General features: G+C 42.3%; 1 protein-coding gene across 1 annotated transcript in view; it reads left to right on the top strand.

The window, feature by feature from the left end:
* Window positions 1-19,823, top strand: part of SETDB2 (SET domain bifurcated histone lysine methyltransferase 2) — a 114,196-nt gene that overhangs the window by 57,907 nt on the left and 36,466 nt on the right. Inside the window, exons 12-13 of the mRNA XM_066235301.1 lie at window positions 4,748-4,869; window positions 14,650-14,757. Coding sequence (XP_066091398.1) covers window positions 4,748-4,869; window positions 14,650-14,757 — 230 coding nt within the window. The remainder of the gene's footprint in view (window positions 1-4,747; window positions 4,870-14,649; window positions 14,758-19,823) is intronic.

The raw sequence follows: 19,823 nt of genomic DNA on the forward strand, positions 1-19,823 counted from the left end.
TGATGAGGGGATGTTTTAGCAGGAAAAAGCCGTTAGGGGGAGCTTGTGTGTCCCACCTTGGATTTCTGTCCATCAGTAGTGGAAACAAACTCCAGGTCACAGCACAGCAGTGTTGTCACCAGTGTATTCCCAAGTGCCAGGACCCCAGGAGCCGGTGGACTTGGGAGTGCAGCTCAGACAGGCAGAGACCCCAGAGCAAGTACAGGGGGCCATGCTCAGGTACCAGCATCCTGACAGTTCAGCCTAATGCAGAGCAACTGTCTAAAAGTCCAGATTTGCAAAGGAAGGGTAACGCTGGGATATGTCCAGCTCTTGTACAACAAGGGGTGTTGCATATCCTGTCAAATGTTATTTTATTAGGGGACTTTAGCTCTATTAATTTACTGTCTTTAACATTTTTTTAAGCCTATGCTTTACAAATTTTAATGTCTAGTATGAGTGTTTTTTAAATAAGAACATGCTATTCTATTGAAGTAGACTTTGGGCCTGAAGTGAATAAAATATTGGGATTTTTCCCCATTTTCATCCTAAGGGCTTTGTGTTGTCAAATATTAAAATATATTCTTTTTTTTTTTTTTTTTCATTTTTCTGAAGCTGGAAACAGGGAGAGACAGTCAGACAGACTCCCGCATGCGCCTGACCAGGATCCACCCGGCACACCCACCAGGGGCGACGCTCTGCCCACCAGGGGGCGATGCTCTGCCCATCCTGGGCGTCGCCATGTTGCAACCAGAGCCACTCTAGCGCCTGAGGCAGAGGCCACAGAGCCATCCCCAGCGCCTGGGCCATCTCTGCTCCAATGGAGCCTTGGCTGCGGGAGGGGAAGAGAGAGACAGAGAGGAAAGCGCGGCGGAGGGGTGGAGAAGCAAATGGGCGCTTCTACTGTGTGCCCTGGCTGGGAATCGAACCCAGGTCCTCCACACGCTAGGCCGACGCTCTACCGCTGAGCCAACCGGCCAGGGCTAAAATATATTCTAAAGTGTTGAAAATTGAAAAGTGTGGTATTTTTGGAGGAAGTGACAGGTCAGTGGAACAAAATAGAAGTACAGGAATAAGGCCAAATAATTAAAAATATGAAAAGGAGATTTTTTTTATTTTTTTTTTATTTTTATTTTTTATTTTTTTATTTTTTTCATTTTTCTGAAGCTGGAAACAGGGAGAGACAGTCAGACAGACTCCCGCATGCGCCCGACCGGGATCCACCCGGCCCGCCCACCAGGGGCGGTGCTCTGCCCATCCTGGGCGTCGCCATATTGCGACCAGAGCCACTCTAGCGCCTGAGGCAGAGGCCACAGAGCCATGCCCAGCGCCCGGGCCATCTCTGCTCCAATGGAGCCTTGGCTGCGGGAGGGGAAGAGAGAGACAGAGAGGAAAGCGCGGCGGAGGGGTGGAGAAGCAAATGGGCGCTTCTCTTGTGTGCCCTGGCCGGGAATCGAACCCGGGTCCTCCGCACGCTAGGCCGACGCTCTACCGCTGAGCCAACCGGCCAGGGCAAGATTTTTTTAAGTGAGAGGAGGGGAGATAGTGAGATAGATTTCTGCATGTACCCCAACTGGGATGCAGCCAGCAATGCCCATCTGGGACCTATTCTCAAATCTATTGAATTATCATCAGCGCCAGGGGCTGGTGCTTGCTTGAACCAGTTGAGCCACTGGCTGCAAGATGGGAAGAGAGAGAGAGAGAAGGGGGAGAGGGAGGGGAAGGGAAGCAGATGGTTGCTTTTATGTATGCCCTGACCAGGGATCGAAGCCAGGATGTCCACATGCTGTGCTGACACTCTATCCACTGAGCCAACTGTCCAGGGCCCAGATATTTTCACTTTGGAGAGAGAAAGAAAGGAGGAGAGAGAGAGAAAGAGAGGGAAGAGGGAGAGAAAGAGAGAAACATCAATTTGTTATTCCAACCATTTATGCATTCCTTGATTGATTCCTGTATGTTCCCTGACCGTAGATCAAACCTGCAACCTTGGCACATTCTTATATTTCTTTATTTCTTTATATTTCTTTATATCCTTGGCTGTGCCATTTGGTACAGTACCCACTCACCACACATGGCTGTTGAGTGTTTAAAATGTGACTTATCCAATTGAGATGTGTAAGTGCAAAATATACTGTTTCAAGACTCAGTACAAAAGAATGAATTTTCATATTGATTAAATATTAAAAGGATAATATTTTGGATATAGTTGGTTGAATTAAAATTAATTTCACCTGTTCCTTTTTGCTTTTTTAAATTATTATTATTTTTTTATTTTTCTGAAGTTGGAAATGGGGAGGCAGTCAGACAGACTCCCGCATGCGCCCCACTGGGATCCACCCGGCACACCCACCAGGGGGCGATGCTCTGCCCATCTGGGGCATTGCTCTGTTGCAATTAGAGCCATTCTAGCACCTGAGGCAGAGGCCACAGAGCCATCCTCAGTGCCCGGGCCAACTTTGCTCCAATGGAGCCTTGGCTGCGGGAGGGGAAGAGAGAGACAGAGAGGAAGGAGAGGAGAAGGGGTGGAGAAGCAGATGGGCACTTCTCCTGTGTGCCCTGGCTGGGAATCGAACCTGGGACTCCTGCACGCCAGGCCGACACTCTATCACTGAGCCAACCAGCCAGAGCCCCTTTTTGCTTTTTTTAATGAGACTCGAGAAATTTTTCAGCTACACCCGAGGCTCATATTTCTGGATTGAATTCTTCTTCAGGAAACAGAAATTAAAGAAAAAACTCATTAGAGTGCTAAATAGTAATTGCTAATGCCAAAGTGCAGTCTTCTGACTTTGTGAAATGCAAGCTCTAATTTAAGAGAAACCAAAAGGTCTTATACTTCTGAATTACAAAAAAAGACTTTTAGGAACAACTTAAGTGGTTAACCTCATCTAAATTTAAAACTTTCACCATTAAATGATAAAATAAATCTTTGTTTCAAAACTAAAATTAAAATGTTTTCCTCTATAGAAAACTAATGAATAAGTGGATGAACATTGGAAAAGGCAAAAAAATGTTAAACAGAGCCTTGTAGTCAAATTAATAGCAAACTCGTAGGTCAGAGGTTACCTCGCACTGACAGGCCAGGTGAAGAGTTGAAAACAGCTTGCTTTTTCTTTCCTCTCTGCTTCTTCCCTTTTCTTTCTAGGTCTCTTCTTGGATTTCTTTTCTTTCGTCTAAAACTTTTTTATTTTTATTTTTATTTATTTTAGAGAGAGAGAGGAACATCAATCTGTTCCTGTATGTGCCCTGACCAGGGATCAAACTGGCAGCCTTTGTGCTTCGGGGCGAAGCTCTAACCAACAAAGCTGTCCAGCCAGGCCCATTCCTTTTTTTTTTTTACAGAGACAGAGAGAGAGATCGATAGGGACAGACAGACAGGAATGGAGAGAGATGAGAAGCATCAATCATCAGATTTTCGTTGTGTCACCTTAGTTGTTCATTGATTGCTTTCTCGAGCCAGCAACCTTGGGTTCAAGCTGATGAGCTTTTTGCTCAAACCAGATGAGCTCGCGCTCAAGCTGGCGACCTCGGGGTCTCGAACCTGGATCTTCCATATCCCAGTCCGACGCTCTATCCACTGCGCCACCGCCTCATCAGGCCCACTCCTTTTTAAAAAAAATAAATTTTCTACCTTCATGTGTCTTTCTCTCCTAAATTATTATAAGGCTAAATTAAAACACATTTAAATTAAGGTACATTGCTCATTTACTTCTTCAATTCACCCAAAATTTATTTTTGAATATTGTATGACAGAAAAAATTTTACATGTAGCTAACCAGAGCACTTTTTCTTGAACACATCATTCTTTTCTTGTTTATTTCTAATGACAGTAATAATTATTGAGAGCTTACCATGGGCAAGGCAATGTTTCAAAGGTTTTGTATTTAAATTCCTGCTTGTATTTCTTTTTTTTTTTTTTTTTCATTTTTCTGAAGCTGGAAACAGGGAGAGACAGTCAGACAGACTCCCGCATGCGCCCGACCAGGATCCACCCGGCACGCCCACCAGGGGCGACGCTCTGCCCACCAGGGGGCGATGCTCTGCCCATCCTGGGCGTCGCCATGTTGCGACCAGAGCCACTCTAGCGCCTGAGGCAGAGGCCACAGAGCCATCCCCAGCGCCCGGGCCATCTTTGCTCCAATGGAGCCTTGGCTGCGGGAGGGGAAGAGAGAAACAGAGAGGGAAAGCGCGGCGGAGGGGTGGAGAAGCAAATGGGCGCTTCTCCTGTGTGCCCTGGCCGGGAATCGAACCTGGGTCCTCCACACGCTAGGCCGACGCTCTACCGCTGAGCTAACCAGCCAGGGCTTGTATTTCTTGAGTAAAGGTTTTCCTCATGTTTAGACATTTGAAATGAATTCATTAATGTTTTCTTTAAGCCATTACAAAATACAAAGTAAGTTGCTTTTTCACTTGGGTCCCAATTCCTTTTTCCCTGGGAGTTAAAAATCTCTCATAAAAACAGATGCCAATCTGGCCTGTGGTGGTGCGGGGGATAAGGCATCGCCCTGGAACGCTGAGGTCACTGGTTTATGCCCCAGGCTTTCTGGTCAAGGCAGGTAGGAGATGCAACTGTGAGTTGGTGCTTCCCATTCCTCCCTACCTCCCTGCTTTTCTCTTTCGCTCTCTCCTGTCTCTAAAATCAGTAAAGAAAATCTTAAAAAAAACAAAAACAACCCACAAAATGCCTTCCTTCTACTTTAAGACTAGTGGAAGTGTTATTGAGACCAAGAAGTTCCACTTTTCCATTTCTCATCAGGGTTGTTCCTTATAGGTGTCTTTCAGGTTGCAGAAAAGATGGAAAAAAGGACATGTGCACTTTGCCCCAAAGGCCTCGAGTGTAGTATCCTGTACTTTGCACGATCAGAGAATGTAGCTGCTCATGAAAATTGTTTGGTAAGTTACTTGAAAACACAGGAGTTCTTTTAGGGAAGGACATAGCAAAATAGAAAAGTGGTATTTTGAATACAAAGAATGATGAGTTGGCCGTGGTTTGGGGCTTTTAAGTGGAGATTTCAGGAGCATATTTTTCTAATTTTTTTAATTGTTTCAATCTTATCACCTTATGATTATTTTTAATTTTACTTATAACTGATAAGACAAGAATTATGAAGAAGCTTTTAAAAAGAAATTTTAATGAAATATTTGAAGAATAACAGATGCCCATAAACAATTCTACCAGATTTGTAAAATCAGGATATTACACAATATTTGCTTCAGCTTCATGTTTTCTGAAGATAGAAAACATAGATAGTTAAGGACCCTTTACTTCTCTCTGTTCCCCACTTTTCCTCCTGAGAGATCATTGCTATCACAAATCAGTGTTTTTTATTATCTTGTGTTAATTTTATGCTTCTACCACATATATTCAAATATTTATAAACAAGACATGATTTTATTCATGTTTATCACATGACATGATATTCTTGAACAAATTCCGTGGATGGTTGAGATCTCTCTATATTAATAAATATAGCTTTTTAATTTTAACTGTATATTCCATTTCATGACTATATCACTAAGTATTCTCATGGCAATGAGTAGGTTTTTTTAATGTATATATTTTTAATTGATTTTTAGAGAGAGAGAGAGAAAAAAAATCAATTTGTTCCATTTCTTTATGCATTCATTGGTAGATTCTTATATGTGCTCTGATTAGTCATTGAACTCACAACCTTGGTGTATCAGGCAAATGCTCTAATCAACTGAACTACTCGGCCAGGGCTCCATGTTTTTTGTTTGTTTTTTCTGAATGACTAACCAGCTATCATGAACATCCTTATATAGGTCTTCTAATTCGCAGGAGAATTTCTGTGGTCTATGGCACATAGGGAAAAGCAGAACTGCTGGGCACCTCACTGCCTGAGCCAAATAGCTCTCCACATTTGACTTCTACCATTGTTCAGAATTCGTTTTTCTTTTTCCTCCTTGATGGTTATGAAGGTGTCATCCAATGGTCATTTGGTGCCAATTCAATGCCAGCAGGAATCCCCAATATGGGGTGCAATGAAGAAGGAGACTTTATTCAGTGTGAACAGCTCATTCTGTTACAGTCAATCATGAACTAGCAAATGTGTGGAACAGCACAGGTGTGAGGCAGCCCAGGGGCAAGGCTCCACTTCTGTTAGCTCTGCTCTGCTCTGCTCCAGCAAGACATCTTCAGTGGTTTCAATTTTGGATGGAAAGGGTAAAAGTATGCTCTTTGATCCAGAGGAGAGCTGACTTATATAGAGAAAAGCCCCTGGCCCTGGCCCCTGATTGGTTTATCCACATGCAAGGTGGGGAGGGGGGGTTCAGAATGGAGTTCCTCTGATTGGTTAATGAAGATGCTTACATCTAATAGCTGCCTAATTCTGATTGGATGGGGAAAAGCCTCAGTCCTACTGGCTGAAGTAAGATTTCAGGAACTCCTTTATAAGGTCTGGCTCCATTGCAGAAACACAGTGTAGGAAGAGAGGTCAGTGGAGGAGACAGGGCGCTTCGTGCAGGCTTATTCCTGAAGCGAAGCTTGAGTGAGAGGCCCCTGTTTAGAAATGGCTCCTAGGTGCTCTTTATATTTTTATTATTTTTTTGAATTGTGAGCCCACTTGGCCACAAGGATCCCTTCTTGGTAGGTAACATTTTTTTTTCTGAGACCATAGTGGTCTCTCTTTTATTTTTATTTATTGATTTTAGCAAGAGAGGGAGGGTGGGGGGAGAACATTGATCTATTCCTGTATGTGCCCTGACGGGAGATTGAACCCACAACGTCTAAACTTCAAGAAGGTGCTCCAACCAACCAAGCCATCCAGCCAAGGCTGGTCTTTCCTTTTCATTTGCAGTTGTTAGATTACTAGTGGGATTATGCCTTGTTTGCTGTACTAATGCATAGTTCTTTTTTCACTTCTGTGACTTGTGTTCATAGACTACATTTTTTCTTTTAGATGTTGGTTTTGCTTTTATGTACATATTTACATACCATAATATTTTATTATATGTGTTGCTTTTAATTTAATTTTATTTTGTTTTATTTTCCTCATTGTGACAAAGTCAGAGAGAGGGACAGATAGGGACAGACAGACAGGAAGGGAGAGAGATGAGAAGCATCAATTCTTTGTGGCAGTTCCTTAGCTGTTCATTGACTGCTTTCTCATTTGTGCCTTGACCCTGGGGAGGGGGGCTACAGAAGAGCCAGTGACCGTGGGCTTCAAGCCAGCAACATTTGGACTCAAGCCAGCAACCATGGGGTCATGTCTATGATCCCACTCTCGAGCCAGCAACCCTGTGCTCAAGCCGGTGATCCCGTGCTCAAGCCGGATGAGCCCGTATTCAAGCCAGTGACTTTGGAGTTTTGAACCTGTGTCTTTTGCGTCCCAGTCCAACACTCTGTCCACTGCACCACCACCTGATCAGGCACTTTTAATTTTATTTATGGGGGTGTTTTCTATCAGACAGAAGCTTATAATGTAAGTAAATTCATCCTTTATTTATTTATTTATTTATTTATTTATTTATTGAAGCTTTTAAAGTAGGGAGCCTTGTCTTATTTCTTATATTAATGTAATACTTCTAAATTCATCCTTATTTTCTTTCATAATTTGTGAGATTTTTATTTCCCCTGAGAAAGTTTTTTCTGTACTAAAATTTTATTTTTTTTTACAAAATTTTTAAATTTGGCATTTCTCTCTTTTTTAAATTGAGTTTATTGGGGTAACATTGTTTAATAAAATTACATAGGTTTCAGGTGGATTTTATAACACATCATCTATACACTTCATTGCATGTTTGCCACTTAAAATTTGGGTTTTCTGATATAGCTTCTTAGTCCAACTGGATTCTAGTAGATACACTTTTATCACTTTCCCCAACACTGTTTATTGCATAATCTATTCTTTCCTTACCAATTTGTAATGATAATAATGATAACTATTATTATTGTTCATTAGGTGTAGTAATGTTCTGGAAGCTTAACCTATATTAAACTATTATCCCTCATAACAGCCCTAAGAAGTAGGTACAGTTATACCCAAAGATGAAACTGCTAAGTCACAGAGAAGTCACTTGCCCAAGGTTACAGAATTCTCACCCAGGTTTTCTAGATCTAGAACACTAATGCTTATCCAATATGCTAACAATATAGTGTATCATATCTGTACAGGTGTGTTTCTGGCTCTCTGTTCTGTTGGTCATTTTGACTATCACTGAGTTGGTACAACGCTATTTTTTTTTCTTTTTTCTTTTTGAGAGAGAAAGAGACAGAAGGAAGAGAGAAGGTGAGAAACATAAACTTGTGGTTGCTTTCACTTTAGTTGTGCATTGATCACTTCCAAGAGAAGGAGAACAGAAAGCGAGAAGCATCAAATCATAGTTACTTTCACTTTAGTTGTATACTGAGCTTCTTGTACATACCTTGACCAGGGCTATGCCAGTGATCCCTTCCTTAAATCAACAACCTTGGGCTTTTCATGCCACTGAACTTTGGGCTCAATCTTGCAAGTTTTGAGATCAAGTAGACGAGTGCCCTGCTCAAGTCAACAACCCACACAGATGAACCCACAGTCAGAACCAGAGACCCTGAGGTTTCAAACCAGTGACCTCAGCATTCTGGGTTGAGGCTTTATCCATTATGCCACCACTGGTCAGGCAATGCTGTCTTAATTACTATATTTTATGATAAACCTTGGCTATTTTGTGTGTGTGTGTGTGTGTGTATGTGTGTGTGCGCGCGCGCTTTGAATTTTGGAATTAACTCACCAGGTTTCACAAAAATTTCCATTAGAATTCTAACTTGATATCCTGGCCGGTTGGCTCAGTGGTAGAGCGTCGGCCTGGCGTGCGGGAGTCCCGGGTTCGATTCCTGGCCAGGGCACACAGGAGAAGTGCCCATCTGCTTCTCTACCCCTCCCCCTCTCCTTCCTCTCTGTCTCTTCCCCTCCCTCAGCCAAGGCTCCACTGGAGCAAAGTTTGCCCAGGCGCTGAGGATGGTTCTGTGGCCTCTGTCTCAGGTGCTGCAATGGCTCTGATTGCTGCAGAGCAACGCCCCAAGATGGGCAGAGCATTGCCCCCTGGTGGGCATGCCAGGTGGATCCCGGTCGGGTGCATGTAGGAGTCTGTCTGACTGCATCCTTGTTTCCAGCTTCGGAAAAATACAAAAAAAAAAAAAAAAAAGAATTCTAACTTGACTCCATTGAATTTATAGGTCAATTTGGGGAAAAATAGACACCCTCATGATATATAAGTCTTTCCTTCCATTAGGATCTTCCAACAGGATCTGTCTCTAATTATTCAGGTCTTTTTTCATGAATTTTAGAAATGTTCAATAATTATATTTTCTATAGAGGTTTAGAAATTATTCCTGGTTTGTTTGTTTGTTTTTACTTTTTCTTAATAACTCTTTAAAGTGAGCTATTATTGTTATATATAAACACTGTTGATTTTTATTTATTGGTCTTATACAACAATCTTGCAAACTCATATTAGTTCTAAAAGTCTGTACATTCACCTGGATACTTTATTTAGACAAGCCTTATCTGTAAATAAACATGATTTCATTTTCCTTTTAATTTTTGGACCTCTTAATTTCTCTTGTTTTATTTCATTTTTCCAGAACATTCTGTTATAATAGTGATTTTATTTATTTATTTATTGAGCTTTTAAAGTAGGGAGCCTTGTCTTATTTCTTATATTAATGGAACTTCTAAAATATTAAATTTGTGTATACTTTATATTTTTAATACTTTATTAAAATAAAGATGTTTTATTTCTTCTAGTTTGATAAAAGTTAGAATGTTGAATATCATGAAAAGTTACACATGCAGTACAGAGAATGTTTTTGTTAGAACCATTCAAAATTAAATTGGGGTACTTTTCTTGTGTTTCCTACAAATAAGAACATTCTTTCACATTATCATGATACAACCACCAAAATCAGGAAATTAACATTAATATACTACTACCACCTAATACTCAAACCTCTCAGGTTTTGTCTGTTGTCCTAAAGATTTTATTTATAACAAAGATTTCTAAATCATAGGTTCCATATGGTTTTTGTATCTCAGATATTTTCTTTTTTAATTCATTAGTAATATGTTATGTGCTTATTTTTTGCTGTTAAACCATTCTGAGATTAATGCTATTTGATCAGGATATTTTATTCTAATATACTGTTCATGTAAATTTACTACTATTTTTAGTTAACTTTATTGTTATAATTTATGTTTTAAAAAATCACCTATTTTAAGTGTACAGTTTGGAGAGTTTTTTTAAGTGAAAGGAGGGAATATAGAATCTCGCATGCACCCAGACAGGATCTACCTGGCAACCCCCTGTCTGGGGCCCATGCTTGAATCAACCAAGCTATCCCCAGCACCTATGGCCAACACTTGAACCTGAGCTACTGGCTGTGAGAGGGGAAGAGGGAGAGGAAGAGAAGCAGATGGTTGCTTTTCCTGTGTACCCTGACCGGGAATTGAACCTGGATGTCTGCACGCCGGGCGATGCTCTATCCTTTGAGCCAGCCAGCTAGGGCCAGTTCAGAGAGTTTTAAGACATGTATTTACCGGTGTAACTACCACCACCAAGATATAGACTATTTCCTTTACGCTAGAAATATCCCTCATGGCTTCTTACAGTCATTTCCTCCCCACCCCCAGTCCTGTAGCTTGATATTGTCTTTTCCTGAATCTCCCATGGAAGGAGTCCTACAGTATATATTATTTTGTGGTTGCCTTTTTTTGCTCAGTAGGTGTTTGCTCAGTACAGTTCTCTTATTGAATATGTCTGTATTTTTTTCCTTTACATTTCTGCATAGTATTTTATTATACGGATATATCACAATTTGTTTATTCATTCACCTGTTGATAGACGTATGTGCCATTTCCAGTTTGGGGATGTTAGGATAAATCTGCTATGAACATCTGTATATGAGACTTTGTGTATGGCCATAAGCTTTTATTTCACTTGGGTAAATACCTAGAAGAGGATTGCTGGGTCATAAATTAAGTGTATGCTTACCTTTAATAGTAATTGGATCATTTTACACTTCTACCAACAATGCATAAGAGTTTCTTTAGTCCACATCCTTGACACATAGTATTTTCAATCTTTTTCATTTTAGCCAGTCTAGTGAGTGTATGTTGGTATCTTAGTGTGCTTTTAATTTGCCTGAGGGTTAATGATACTGAGATTTTTTTCATGTGCTTATTCAATATTTCTAACTCTTTCTATGAAGTGTCTGTTCAAATGTTTTGCCCTTTTTTTTTTTTTACAAAGAGAGAGAGGAGGGGACAGAGAAGGACAGATCAGGACAGACAGACAGGAAGTTAGAGCAGTGTTTTTCAACCAGTGTGCCGTGAGATATGGTCAGGTGTGCCGTGGAGAAATTAAACATGGGTCCCCAAACTACGGCCTGCGTGCCAGATACAGCCCACGGAGGCTATTTATCTGGCCTGCCACCAGCCGCCTCCATCCGAACATAAACATTCCCCTCACAATATCTCCAGCTATCAGCGACAGAAAGAGTGGAAGCACAGGGAACACTCACTGACCAATCACCTTCTAGGATTCATCCCGACCACTAGCGATGAACCAATAGTAGGCCGCCTCTCATCCACACCCAGGAAGGTCCCCGCTCGGGCTGCCGCGCACTTGTCATGTGTGGCCACAGCGAGTAGTTGAAGCTGCTACTCCTCCCCATGGTCCCGATTTCTAATCCTGGTCAGGACTGGAGGTAAATGTTGCCACCACTAGATGAAGCCTCAGCCTCATGTCTATCTTGATGGTGTATATATCCTGATGGTGTATATAGATATTTGACCTTTTTCTTTTTAAAAGAGGTCCCCACAGAGGGTGATATACAATGCATCACAATGCATCACAATATTATCTATATTGTATATGGCCTCCTGAAGGGTCATCTTCTTCAAGAGCTCAAATCTCTATATACACCATTAAAACCAAGGCCCCTGCACCCAGCTGACCATGAGATTTGAACCCACAACCTCAGGGAGAACTCTAGTATTTATCAGAATCCTTACCTAGAAAGCAAACTTCTCAATCTGACAGTAGAGATGCTCTGAGGACTTATGATGTTACACAAGTACCCAACATTTTCTAAAATTGATTTTGTCCAGTCTCTATATAGAGAGAGTATTTGCCAAATTGATTTGAATCTACAACCTTGATGAAAGCTCCTGTATCTATTAGCGGGACTATATATATGAGGGGATACATGGGACTGTATATATGAGGGGTTACATGAAACTGTATATATAAGGTTACATGGGACTGTATATAAGAGGGGTTACATGGGACTGTATATATGAGGTTACATGGGACTGTATATGAGGGATGTTACGTGGGACTGTATATATGAGGGATGTTATGTGGGACTGTATATATGAGGGGGTTATCCTTTTTTATTTAACTTTTTTTAATAAATGTAATTTATTTAAACTTTAAATAAATTCTGACAGTTAGAGTGTCATTCTGTGTCATTTTGGTAGGTGGTGTGCCCCAAGATTTTGTAAATGTAAAAAATGTGCCGCGGCTCAAAAAAGGTTGAAAATCACTGAGTTAGAGAGATGAGAAGCATCCATTCTTCATTGCGGCTCCTTAGTTGTGCAGTGATTGCTTTCTCATACATGCCTTAATGGGGGGCTACAGCAGAACCCCTTGCTCAGGCCAGTGACCTTGGGCTTCAGGCCAGCAACCTTCAGGCTCAAGCCAGTGACCATCGAGCCATGTCTATGATCCCATGCTGCAGCCAGCAACCCCGCGTCCAAGCTGGTGAGCCTGTGTTTAAGCCAGATGAGCCCTTGCTCAAGCCTGTGACCTCAGGGTTTTGAACCTGGGTCCTCTGTGTTCCAGTCCAATGCCCTATCCACTGTGCTACCGCCTGTTCAGGCTGTTTTCCCATTTTTAATTGAATTGTTTGTCTTATTATGAGTTGTGAGAGTTTTTCTCATATTCCTGATTTCTTTTTCCTTTTTTTCTTCTTATTAAGTGAGAGGCAGAAAGGCAGAGAGACAGACTCCCTCATGTGCCCCAACCAGCATCCACCCAGCAAGCCCCCTATGGGGCAAGGCTTTACCCATCTGGGGCCCTTGCTCTGTTGCTCGGGCAACCAAGCTATTTTAGCACCTGGGTGATTATGGAGCCATCCTCAATGCCCAGAGCCAACTTGCTCAAACCATTCCAGCCATGGCTGTGGGAGGAGAAGAAAGAGAGAGGAGAGAAAGAGAATGGGGAGAGGTGGAGAAGCAGATGGTCACTTCTCCTGTGTGCCCTGACCAGGAATAAAACCCGGGACTTACACACACCAGGGCCGACCCTCTACTGCTGAGCCAACCAGCCAGGGCCCTGATACAAGTCTTTTGTCAGATATACATATAGTGAATATTTTTCAGTCTCTGGCTTGCCTTTTTTATATATTTATTTTTTAAAGATTTTATTGATTAATTTTAAAGAGAGAGGAGAAAGAGAAGAGTGAAAAAAAAGAAAGTGTGGAAGAAGAGCGAGAAGCATTAACTCATAGTTGCTTCTTATATGTGCCTTGACCAGGCAAGCCCAGGGTTTTGATCCTGCAACCACAGCATTCCAGGTTGACGTTTTATCTGCTGCGCCACCACAGGTCAGGAGCCTTTTTGATTTCTTACTGAAATTTTTCAAAGAGCAAAAAAGTTTTAAGTTTTGAGGAAGTCCAACTTACTAATTTTATATGTAGTTTTTGCTTTTTCTAAGAAATCTTTGTTTATATGCCTGCATCACAAAGTTTTTGTTTTTCATGCCCTTTGTTATTTGAGTATATGCATAATATTGATCTTTAATTCAGAGGTAGGTTGGATTCAAGTAACAAAGAAATTAAAAGTGACTTTTGTGATAAGGTTGCAGGGCATATCATGGCTGCTAAAGGCAGTCAGACAGGTAGGCCTAAAAAGCAGGCCCTGGAAAGGCTAGGACAGAGGTCCCCAAACTTTTTATACAGGGGGCCAGTTCACTGTCCCTCAGACCATTGGAGGGCTGGACTATAAAAAAATCTATGAACAAATTCCTATGCACACTGCACATATCTTATTTTAAAGTAAAAAAACAAAAAGGGAACAAATACAATATTTAAAATAAAGAACAAGTAAATTTAAATCAACAAACTGACCAGTATTTCAATGGGAACTATGCTCCTCTCACTGACCACCAATGAAAGAGGTGCCCCGGGTCCGGAAGTGAGGCGGGGGACTGGATAAATGGCCTTAGGGGGCTGCATGCGGCCCGCAGGCCGTAGTTTGGGGACCCCAGGGCTAGAATGTCCTCTCTAGCCCGTGTGTGTGTGTGTGTGTGTGTGTGTGTGTGTGTGTGTGTGTGTGTTTTCTTTGCAGACTCGCTTGCTCTGATCATCCAGCTTAGAGCCTATATGACTTCCCTAGATAGGGAATCTAATGGGCACAGCTTGGGGTCAGAGCCCTAACCAGGTCCAGTTAGCCACTGGCAGTCAGGGTTATGGAATAGAAAACATGCCTGGGGATCGGGGCCACCTCCAGAGAAAAGCAGGGTGGCTTGTGATCTGCTCATACAACCCAAAAAGTGGTCACAGTTCTACCATCTTTACTTCTGGTGATTACTTTTTGGTATACCATTTTCTGTCCTGTAGCTTTCACCATTACTTTGTGCATACTGTGGGTTTTTTCTTTTCCCAATCTGCAGCTGTATTCTTCAGGACTTGTGGAATGTGAGGATCATGATTCATTGAATTATGATAGAAGTTTTGATGTGGAAGCAGTAAAGAAAGAAATCTTCAGAGGAAGGAAGTTGGTAAGTATAAGTGATTTTATTACTCATACAAGATGAATAGACCCTTGGGGAAGCCTTCACAAGAAAGTTTATTTGATTAATAAACTAGGGATAGGGATGCATTTTGGAGAGCTGAAGGAAGTGGGTGGGACCTGTATTGAAAACTCAGATTTGCCTGACCAGGCGGTGGCGCAGTGGATAGAGCGTCGGACTGGGATGCGGAAGTACCCAGGTTCGAAACTCCGAGGTCGCGCGCGGGCTCATCTGGCTTGAGCAAAGAGCTCGCCAGCTTGGACCCAAGGTCGCTGGCTCCAGCAAGGGGTTACTCGGTCTGCTGAAGGCCCACGGTCAAGGCACATGTGAGAAAGCAATCAATGAACAACTAAGAAGTCGCAATGCGCAACGAGAAACTGATGATTGATGCTTCTCATCTCTCTCTGTTCCTGTCTGTCTGTCCCTGTCTATCTCTGCCTCTGTAAAAAAAAAAAAAAAAGAAAACTCAGATTTAACCAAACATTTAATATTTGTAAATAAACTAGAACACACTTCATCAGCAGAGTGTTAAAATGCTTTTGGCTATAAGTAGAAGGAACACCAAGTCAAACTGGCCAAGTCTAACAAAGAGAATGCTCATTTTCTCACTTAGCCAGAGGAGAAACTGGCTTCAAGGTTAGTTGATTCAATAGCTCAGTGATATCATCAAGGGCCCGTCATCCACTCTGCCCGCAGAGTGACTGTAACTAATCAGGATCTACCCGTGGAGCTGGGGTCAACTCCCCTAGGATGGAAGATTGCTGAGTTGTTACCCTACAGGGGCCATTACATTAGACTTCTTCTATGAAAGGCTAACAAGCTTAACAACCAGTACAGCATGATAAGATTAATGATCTGAGAAACATTTAGCCTTTGCAAGGGGTCAGCATATACATGGACAGTTCCCACACAGCCTTATGTGCTTTGAGAAGGGTCAGCACAGGACACTCAGCAAGCAGACATCTCCCCACAGTTGAGGCTCAGGAGTCCTTCCTAGTTGGGTAAAAATGAAGACAAAGAAGGGGGAATCTCAGAGAGAGGGAACAGGATGTGGAAAGGTGCGAAAGGCAAAAATGACATGGCATGTTTTTAAAACTGTAAGCATATGACTATTCATTCTCTGTTTTGACTTCATGGAATTCCATGGAATGTTCCAGAATGCGTGAAACCATTCCCTTGTTGTTAGATGAGTTGATTCTGGTTTCTCACTATAACAACTAATCCTGCAGTTAACATTTTTGTGCATATGCCCCTGTGTACTTGTTTGAATGTTGCTGTAGAGTAGTGCTTTTCAACCTTTTTATACTTGGGGACCGGTGAAAATAGGAGAATTATTTTGGGGACTTCTACCGCAGAAATCATCCTGAGCATAAGTGAATTCGACTAAGAGCACTGGGCCTGTTATCTTCATACAGCATCGGGGATTACCTCTTTTGCTGACCGCACAAAATTTCTGGCAGCCTGGTCCGCAGACCAGCGGTTGCAAAATGCCACAGACCATATTTCTTGAAGTGGAATGGTCGAGTCAAAGAGAATTCTCTTTAACAACATGTTTTTGAAACATGCTGACAAACCGTCCCCCAAAAAGGTTGTACCACTTTACATTTCTGTACATAGTGGATTAAAGAGCACTGTTCCCAACCCTGGACAAAAATAAATATCCAAATGTTAATTTTTGCCAGTCTGAAAGAAAGTTTTACCTTTTATTTCCCTTATTGCTGGAGAGGTTGAACATTATTTTCCTTAGGCCTCTCCTGTCCTCTCAGTTCCCCAGCTCTGGCGTTCTTCAGTGATGCCTTTACACCAGCAACTCCACCTCATAGCCATGGTCCTCTCTGCAGTCACTCTTCCAGACACCTTGAGCATATCATCTTACAAAACAAACAAACAGGCCTGACCTGTGGTGGCGCAGTGGATAAAGCGTCGACCTGGAAATGCTGAGGTCGCCGGTTCAAAACCCTGGGCTTGCCTGGTCAAGGCACATATGGGAGTTGATGCTTCCAGCTCCTCCCCCCCTTCTCTCTCTCTGTCTCTCTCTCTCTCTCTCTGTCTCTCCCTCTCCTCTCTAAAATGAATAAATAAAAATAAATAAATAAAAAATTTAAAAAACAAACAAACAAATCTCCCTTATACACACAATAAACTTGCCAATAACAACACCCCTTCTCTGCCCTTAGTTGACCTTTGAGCAGTGTTCATTGCACAGTTGCCTGTGCCCTTCCCCTTGAATCACTTGGTTCTTTCGACCTCCTGAACACACTCTGCTAGTGTATCTCTTACCTTTCTGGCTGCTGCTTCCCAAGGCACCTGTGCTGTTTCCTCCTCTGCTTAACGCCTAAAGTTTGGAGTGCCCTGGGCTCCTTCCTCAATCTTAACAGCCTTCCTCCATGACCTCATCCAGTTCTCATGGCTTTACTGCCATACTTTTGCCAGTGTCTCTGTATCTCGAACCCTGACAACCAGCCTGACACATCTACCTGGCTATCTAACAGTGTCTCGTGTTAAACTGGCTGAAAAAGAACACGGTGCCATCCCCTACACACACACATATAGACTCCATCCGTTTGTTCTTTCACTGCTCACCTCAATGACCAGCACATCATTTATCCACCATCACCTCTTCATCAGTCTCCCAGCTCAACATTGAGCCCATCAATACCACCCTGCAGACCCTGCGCCCTCCACTTCTCTATCACTGATCCACTAGAGTGAAGTTGCTGCTTTCTCTTTCAGATGGTCACTGAGCACTACTGTTACTTTCTTGCTTTCTCTCCTTCCCATTCTTACCCCAGCTCTTTCTTCACACAGCAGCCAGAATAGCAGAATATTAAAAATATTGCTGTTTATGCCCCCCTACACAAGGATAAAACCCCAACTCCTTACTCTGGCTTATAGGTCTTAAGATCCTAGTAACACCTGGATCTTATCCCAGACTCTCCTCTTGCCCTACTCTCTGCTGCTACACTAGCACCACCCGTCCAGGAAGCTGGCCAATCAGGAAGCTTTTCTTACCGCCAGAACAGAAGGCCTTTCGCTTAGAATTTCCTTCCCCCTGTTTTTTGTTTGTTTGTTTGTTTTCGTTTTTGTATTTTTGCATGCTAGGAGCTCTTATTATTCACATCTAAGGTTAAATTTTTCTTAACATTTTCATTAAATTTGTTGGGGTGATATTAATAAAATTATGCAAGTTTCAGGTACACAACTTTACAAAACATCTTCTGTACACTCTATTGTGTGTCCACCCCGAGTCCCCCTCCATCACAATCTACCCCTGCCACCCTCCCCACCCAGTACTCCTCTTCCCTCCTCAGCCCCCACACTGTTGTCCTGTTTGTAAGTCTTTTTCTTTGCCCAGTCCCTTCCCCTTCTCTGTCACCTCCTCAGAGAGGCCTTTACTGATCACCAAGTCTGCAGTAGAGACCCAGTGACAGTCACTTCACCTTATGTTAATTCTCTACGAAGCATATATCACTGTGTTTTCAGGTTTTTTGAAGTCATTGTTTGCGTCTACTGAAATGTTAACTTCTTGGGAGCAGGTAGCTTCTCCACTATTGTTTCTCCATCCTAGAGCAGCCTGCCACTTCACAGCTGCTCGGTACGGGGGGTCCTCGGGTTATGACAGTCCTGACATACGACATTTCGAGTTTACTACACTCACTTCCATAAAAACCTAAAAAAATTGAGACTTGAGTGTTTCGGCTTACACTGTTAGCGTCATACTTACGGACTTCGTGGGTGAACTAGTTTGGCTGCATGCGGCAGAAGAATGCACAGTAAGGTGGCGCATGAGTGAGGGAGTTGGCGACCCCCAGTACGCTTACCTACGCCATTATGGACTGTTAGAAGCGCAACTGTTCTGTTTGTGTTAGGCTAGACCAGGGGTCTCAAACTCAACTCAGCATGTGGGCCGCAGAACAAGATCACAGCCGTTTGGCGGGCCGCACTAGGTCTACAAAAGGCAACTGTTAAACGCAACACTTTTCTCACTGCAGTTGAAAACAAAGAAAAATCAGTACAACAAGCACAATTGTACATGCAGTTTACTCAGTGTCACAAAATGACCAGAAACTGTAGTTCGCATCACAACTGCTGTTAACTAAGCTAGTATCTAGCTAGGATGCTAGAGAAATGAAAAATACAAGTAGGCCCCTAGGCTTACTTAATTTTATCCAAAATATTTTGAACTTCGTGGATTAGTCTGCGGGCCGCACAAAATTGTTTGGCGGGCCGCGAGTTTGAGACCCCTGGGCTAGGGTGTATTTTGACTTACAACAAAATTCGGGTTACACCACTCGTAGGAACGAAACTGTCATAACCCGAGGACCCCTGTAATCTTTAAACAAATGAATGTTTATTAGCCATTGTATTTCTTCTCTGATTTGCTACTTCCTACTTTTCTGTAGATTAGCAGTCTTAACCTTCTGTCAAATATGCAGCAAACACTTTCTTCCAATCTTTTCATTTATGGTATCTCTCGCTATAAAAATAGAAGTTAAAAATTTTTGTACCATCAGATCGGTCTGTTTTTCTTTGTGGCTTTTGGGTTTCCTGCCCTGCTAGTGTCTTCCTTACCGCAATATCATACTTTTTTCTTTCTCCTATACTTTCTGTGTTTTTTGTTTTCTTTCAAAGGTTTTTTTTAAAATACAGTTTAGCTTTACTTTATGTGGAATTTATTTGGGAATATATTGTATATATTGTATACCTTCTTTCCTGCACATTTAACCAGATGGCCCCCAAAAGTAAATGATCATTTTTCTGTGCCCTGATTTGAAATTCTATCTCTAGCATAATTTAATTTCTCAGGCATATTTGAATTTTCTTTATTTACATGGCTGCTTATGCTGACCTTTTTTGCCAGATGATTTCAGTTTGCTTGCACTTCATGCAGCCAGAGTGGGATGTGAATTGTCTTGGTCCTGGCTCCGATTCCCCTCCCCTGGTCGGCAAACTGCGGCTCGTGAGCCACCTGCGGCTCTTTGGCCCCTTGAGTGTGGCTCTTCCACGACATACCACGGTGCAGGCACTACCTCAATAAGGAATATGCCTACCTA

This window comes from Saccopteryx bilineata, chromosome 6, assembly GCF_036850765.1.
Source record: "Saccopteryx bilineata isolate mSacBil1 chromosome 6, mSacBil1_pri_phased_curated, whole genome shotgun sequence".
NCBI lineage: Eukaryota > Metazoa > Chordata > Mammalia > Chiroptera > Emballonuridae > Saccopteryx > Saccopteryx bilineata.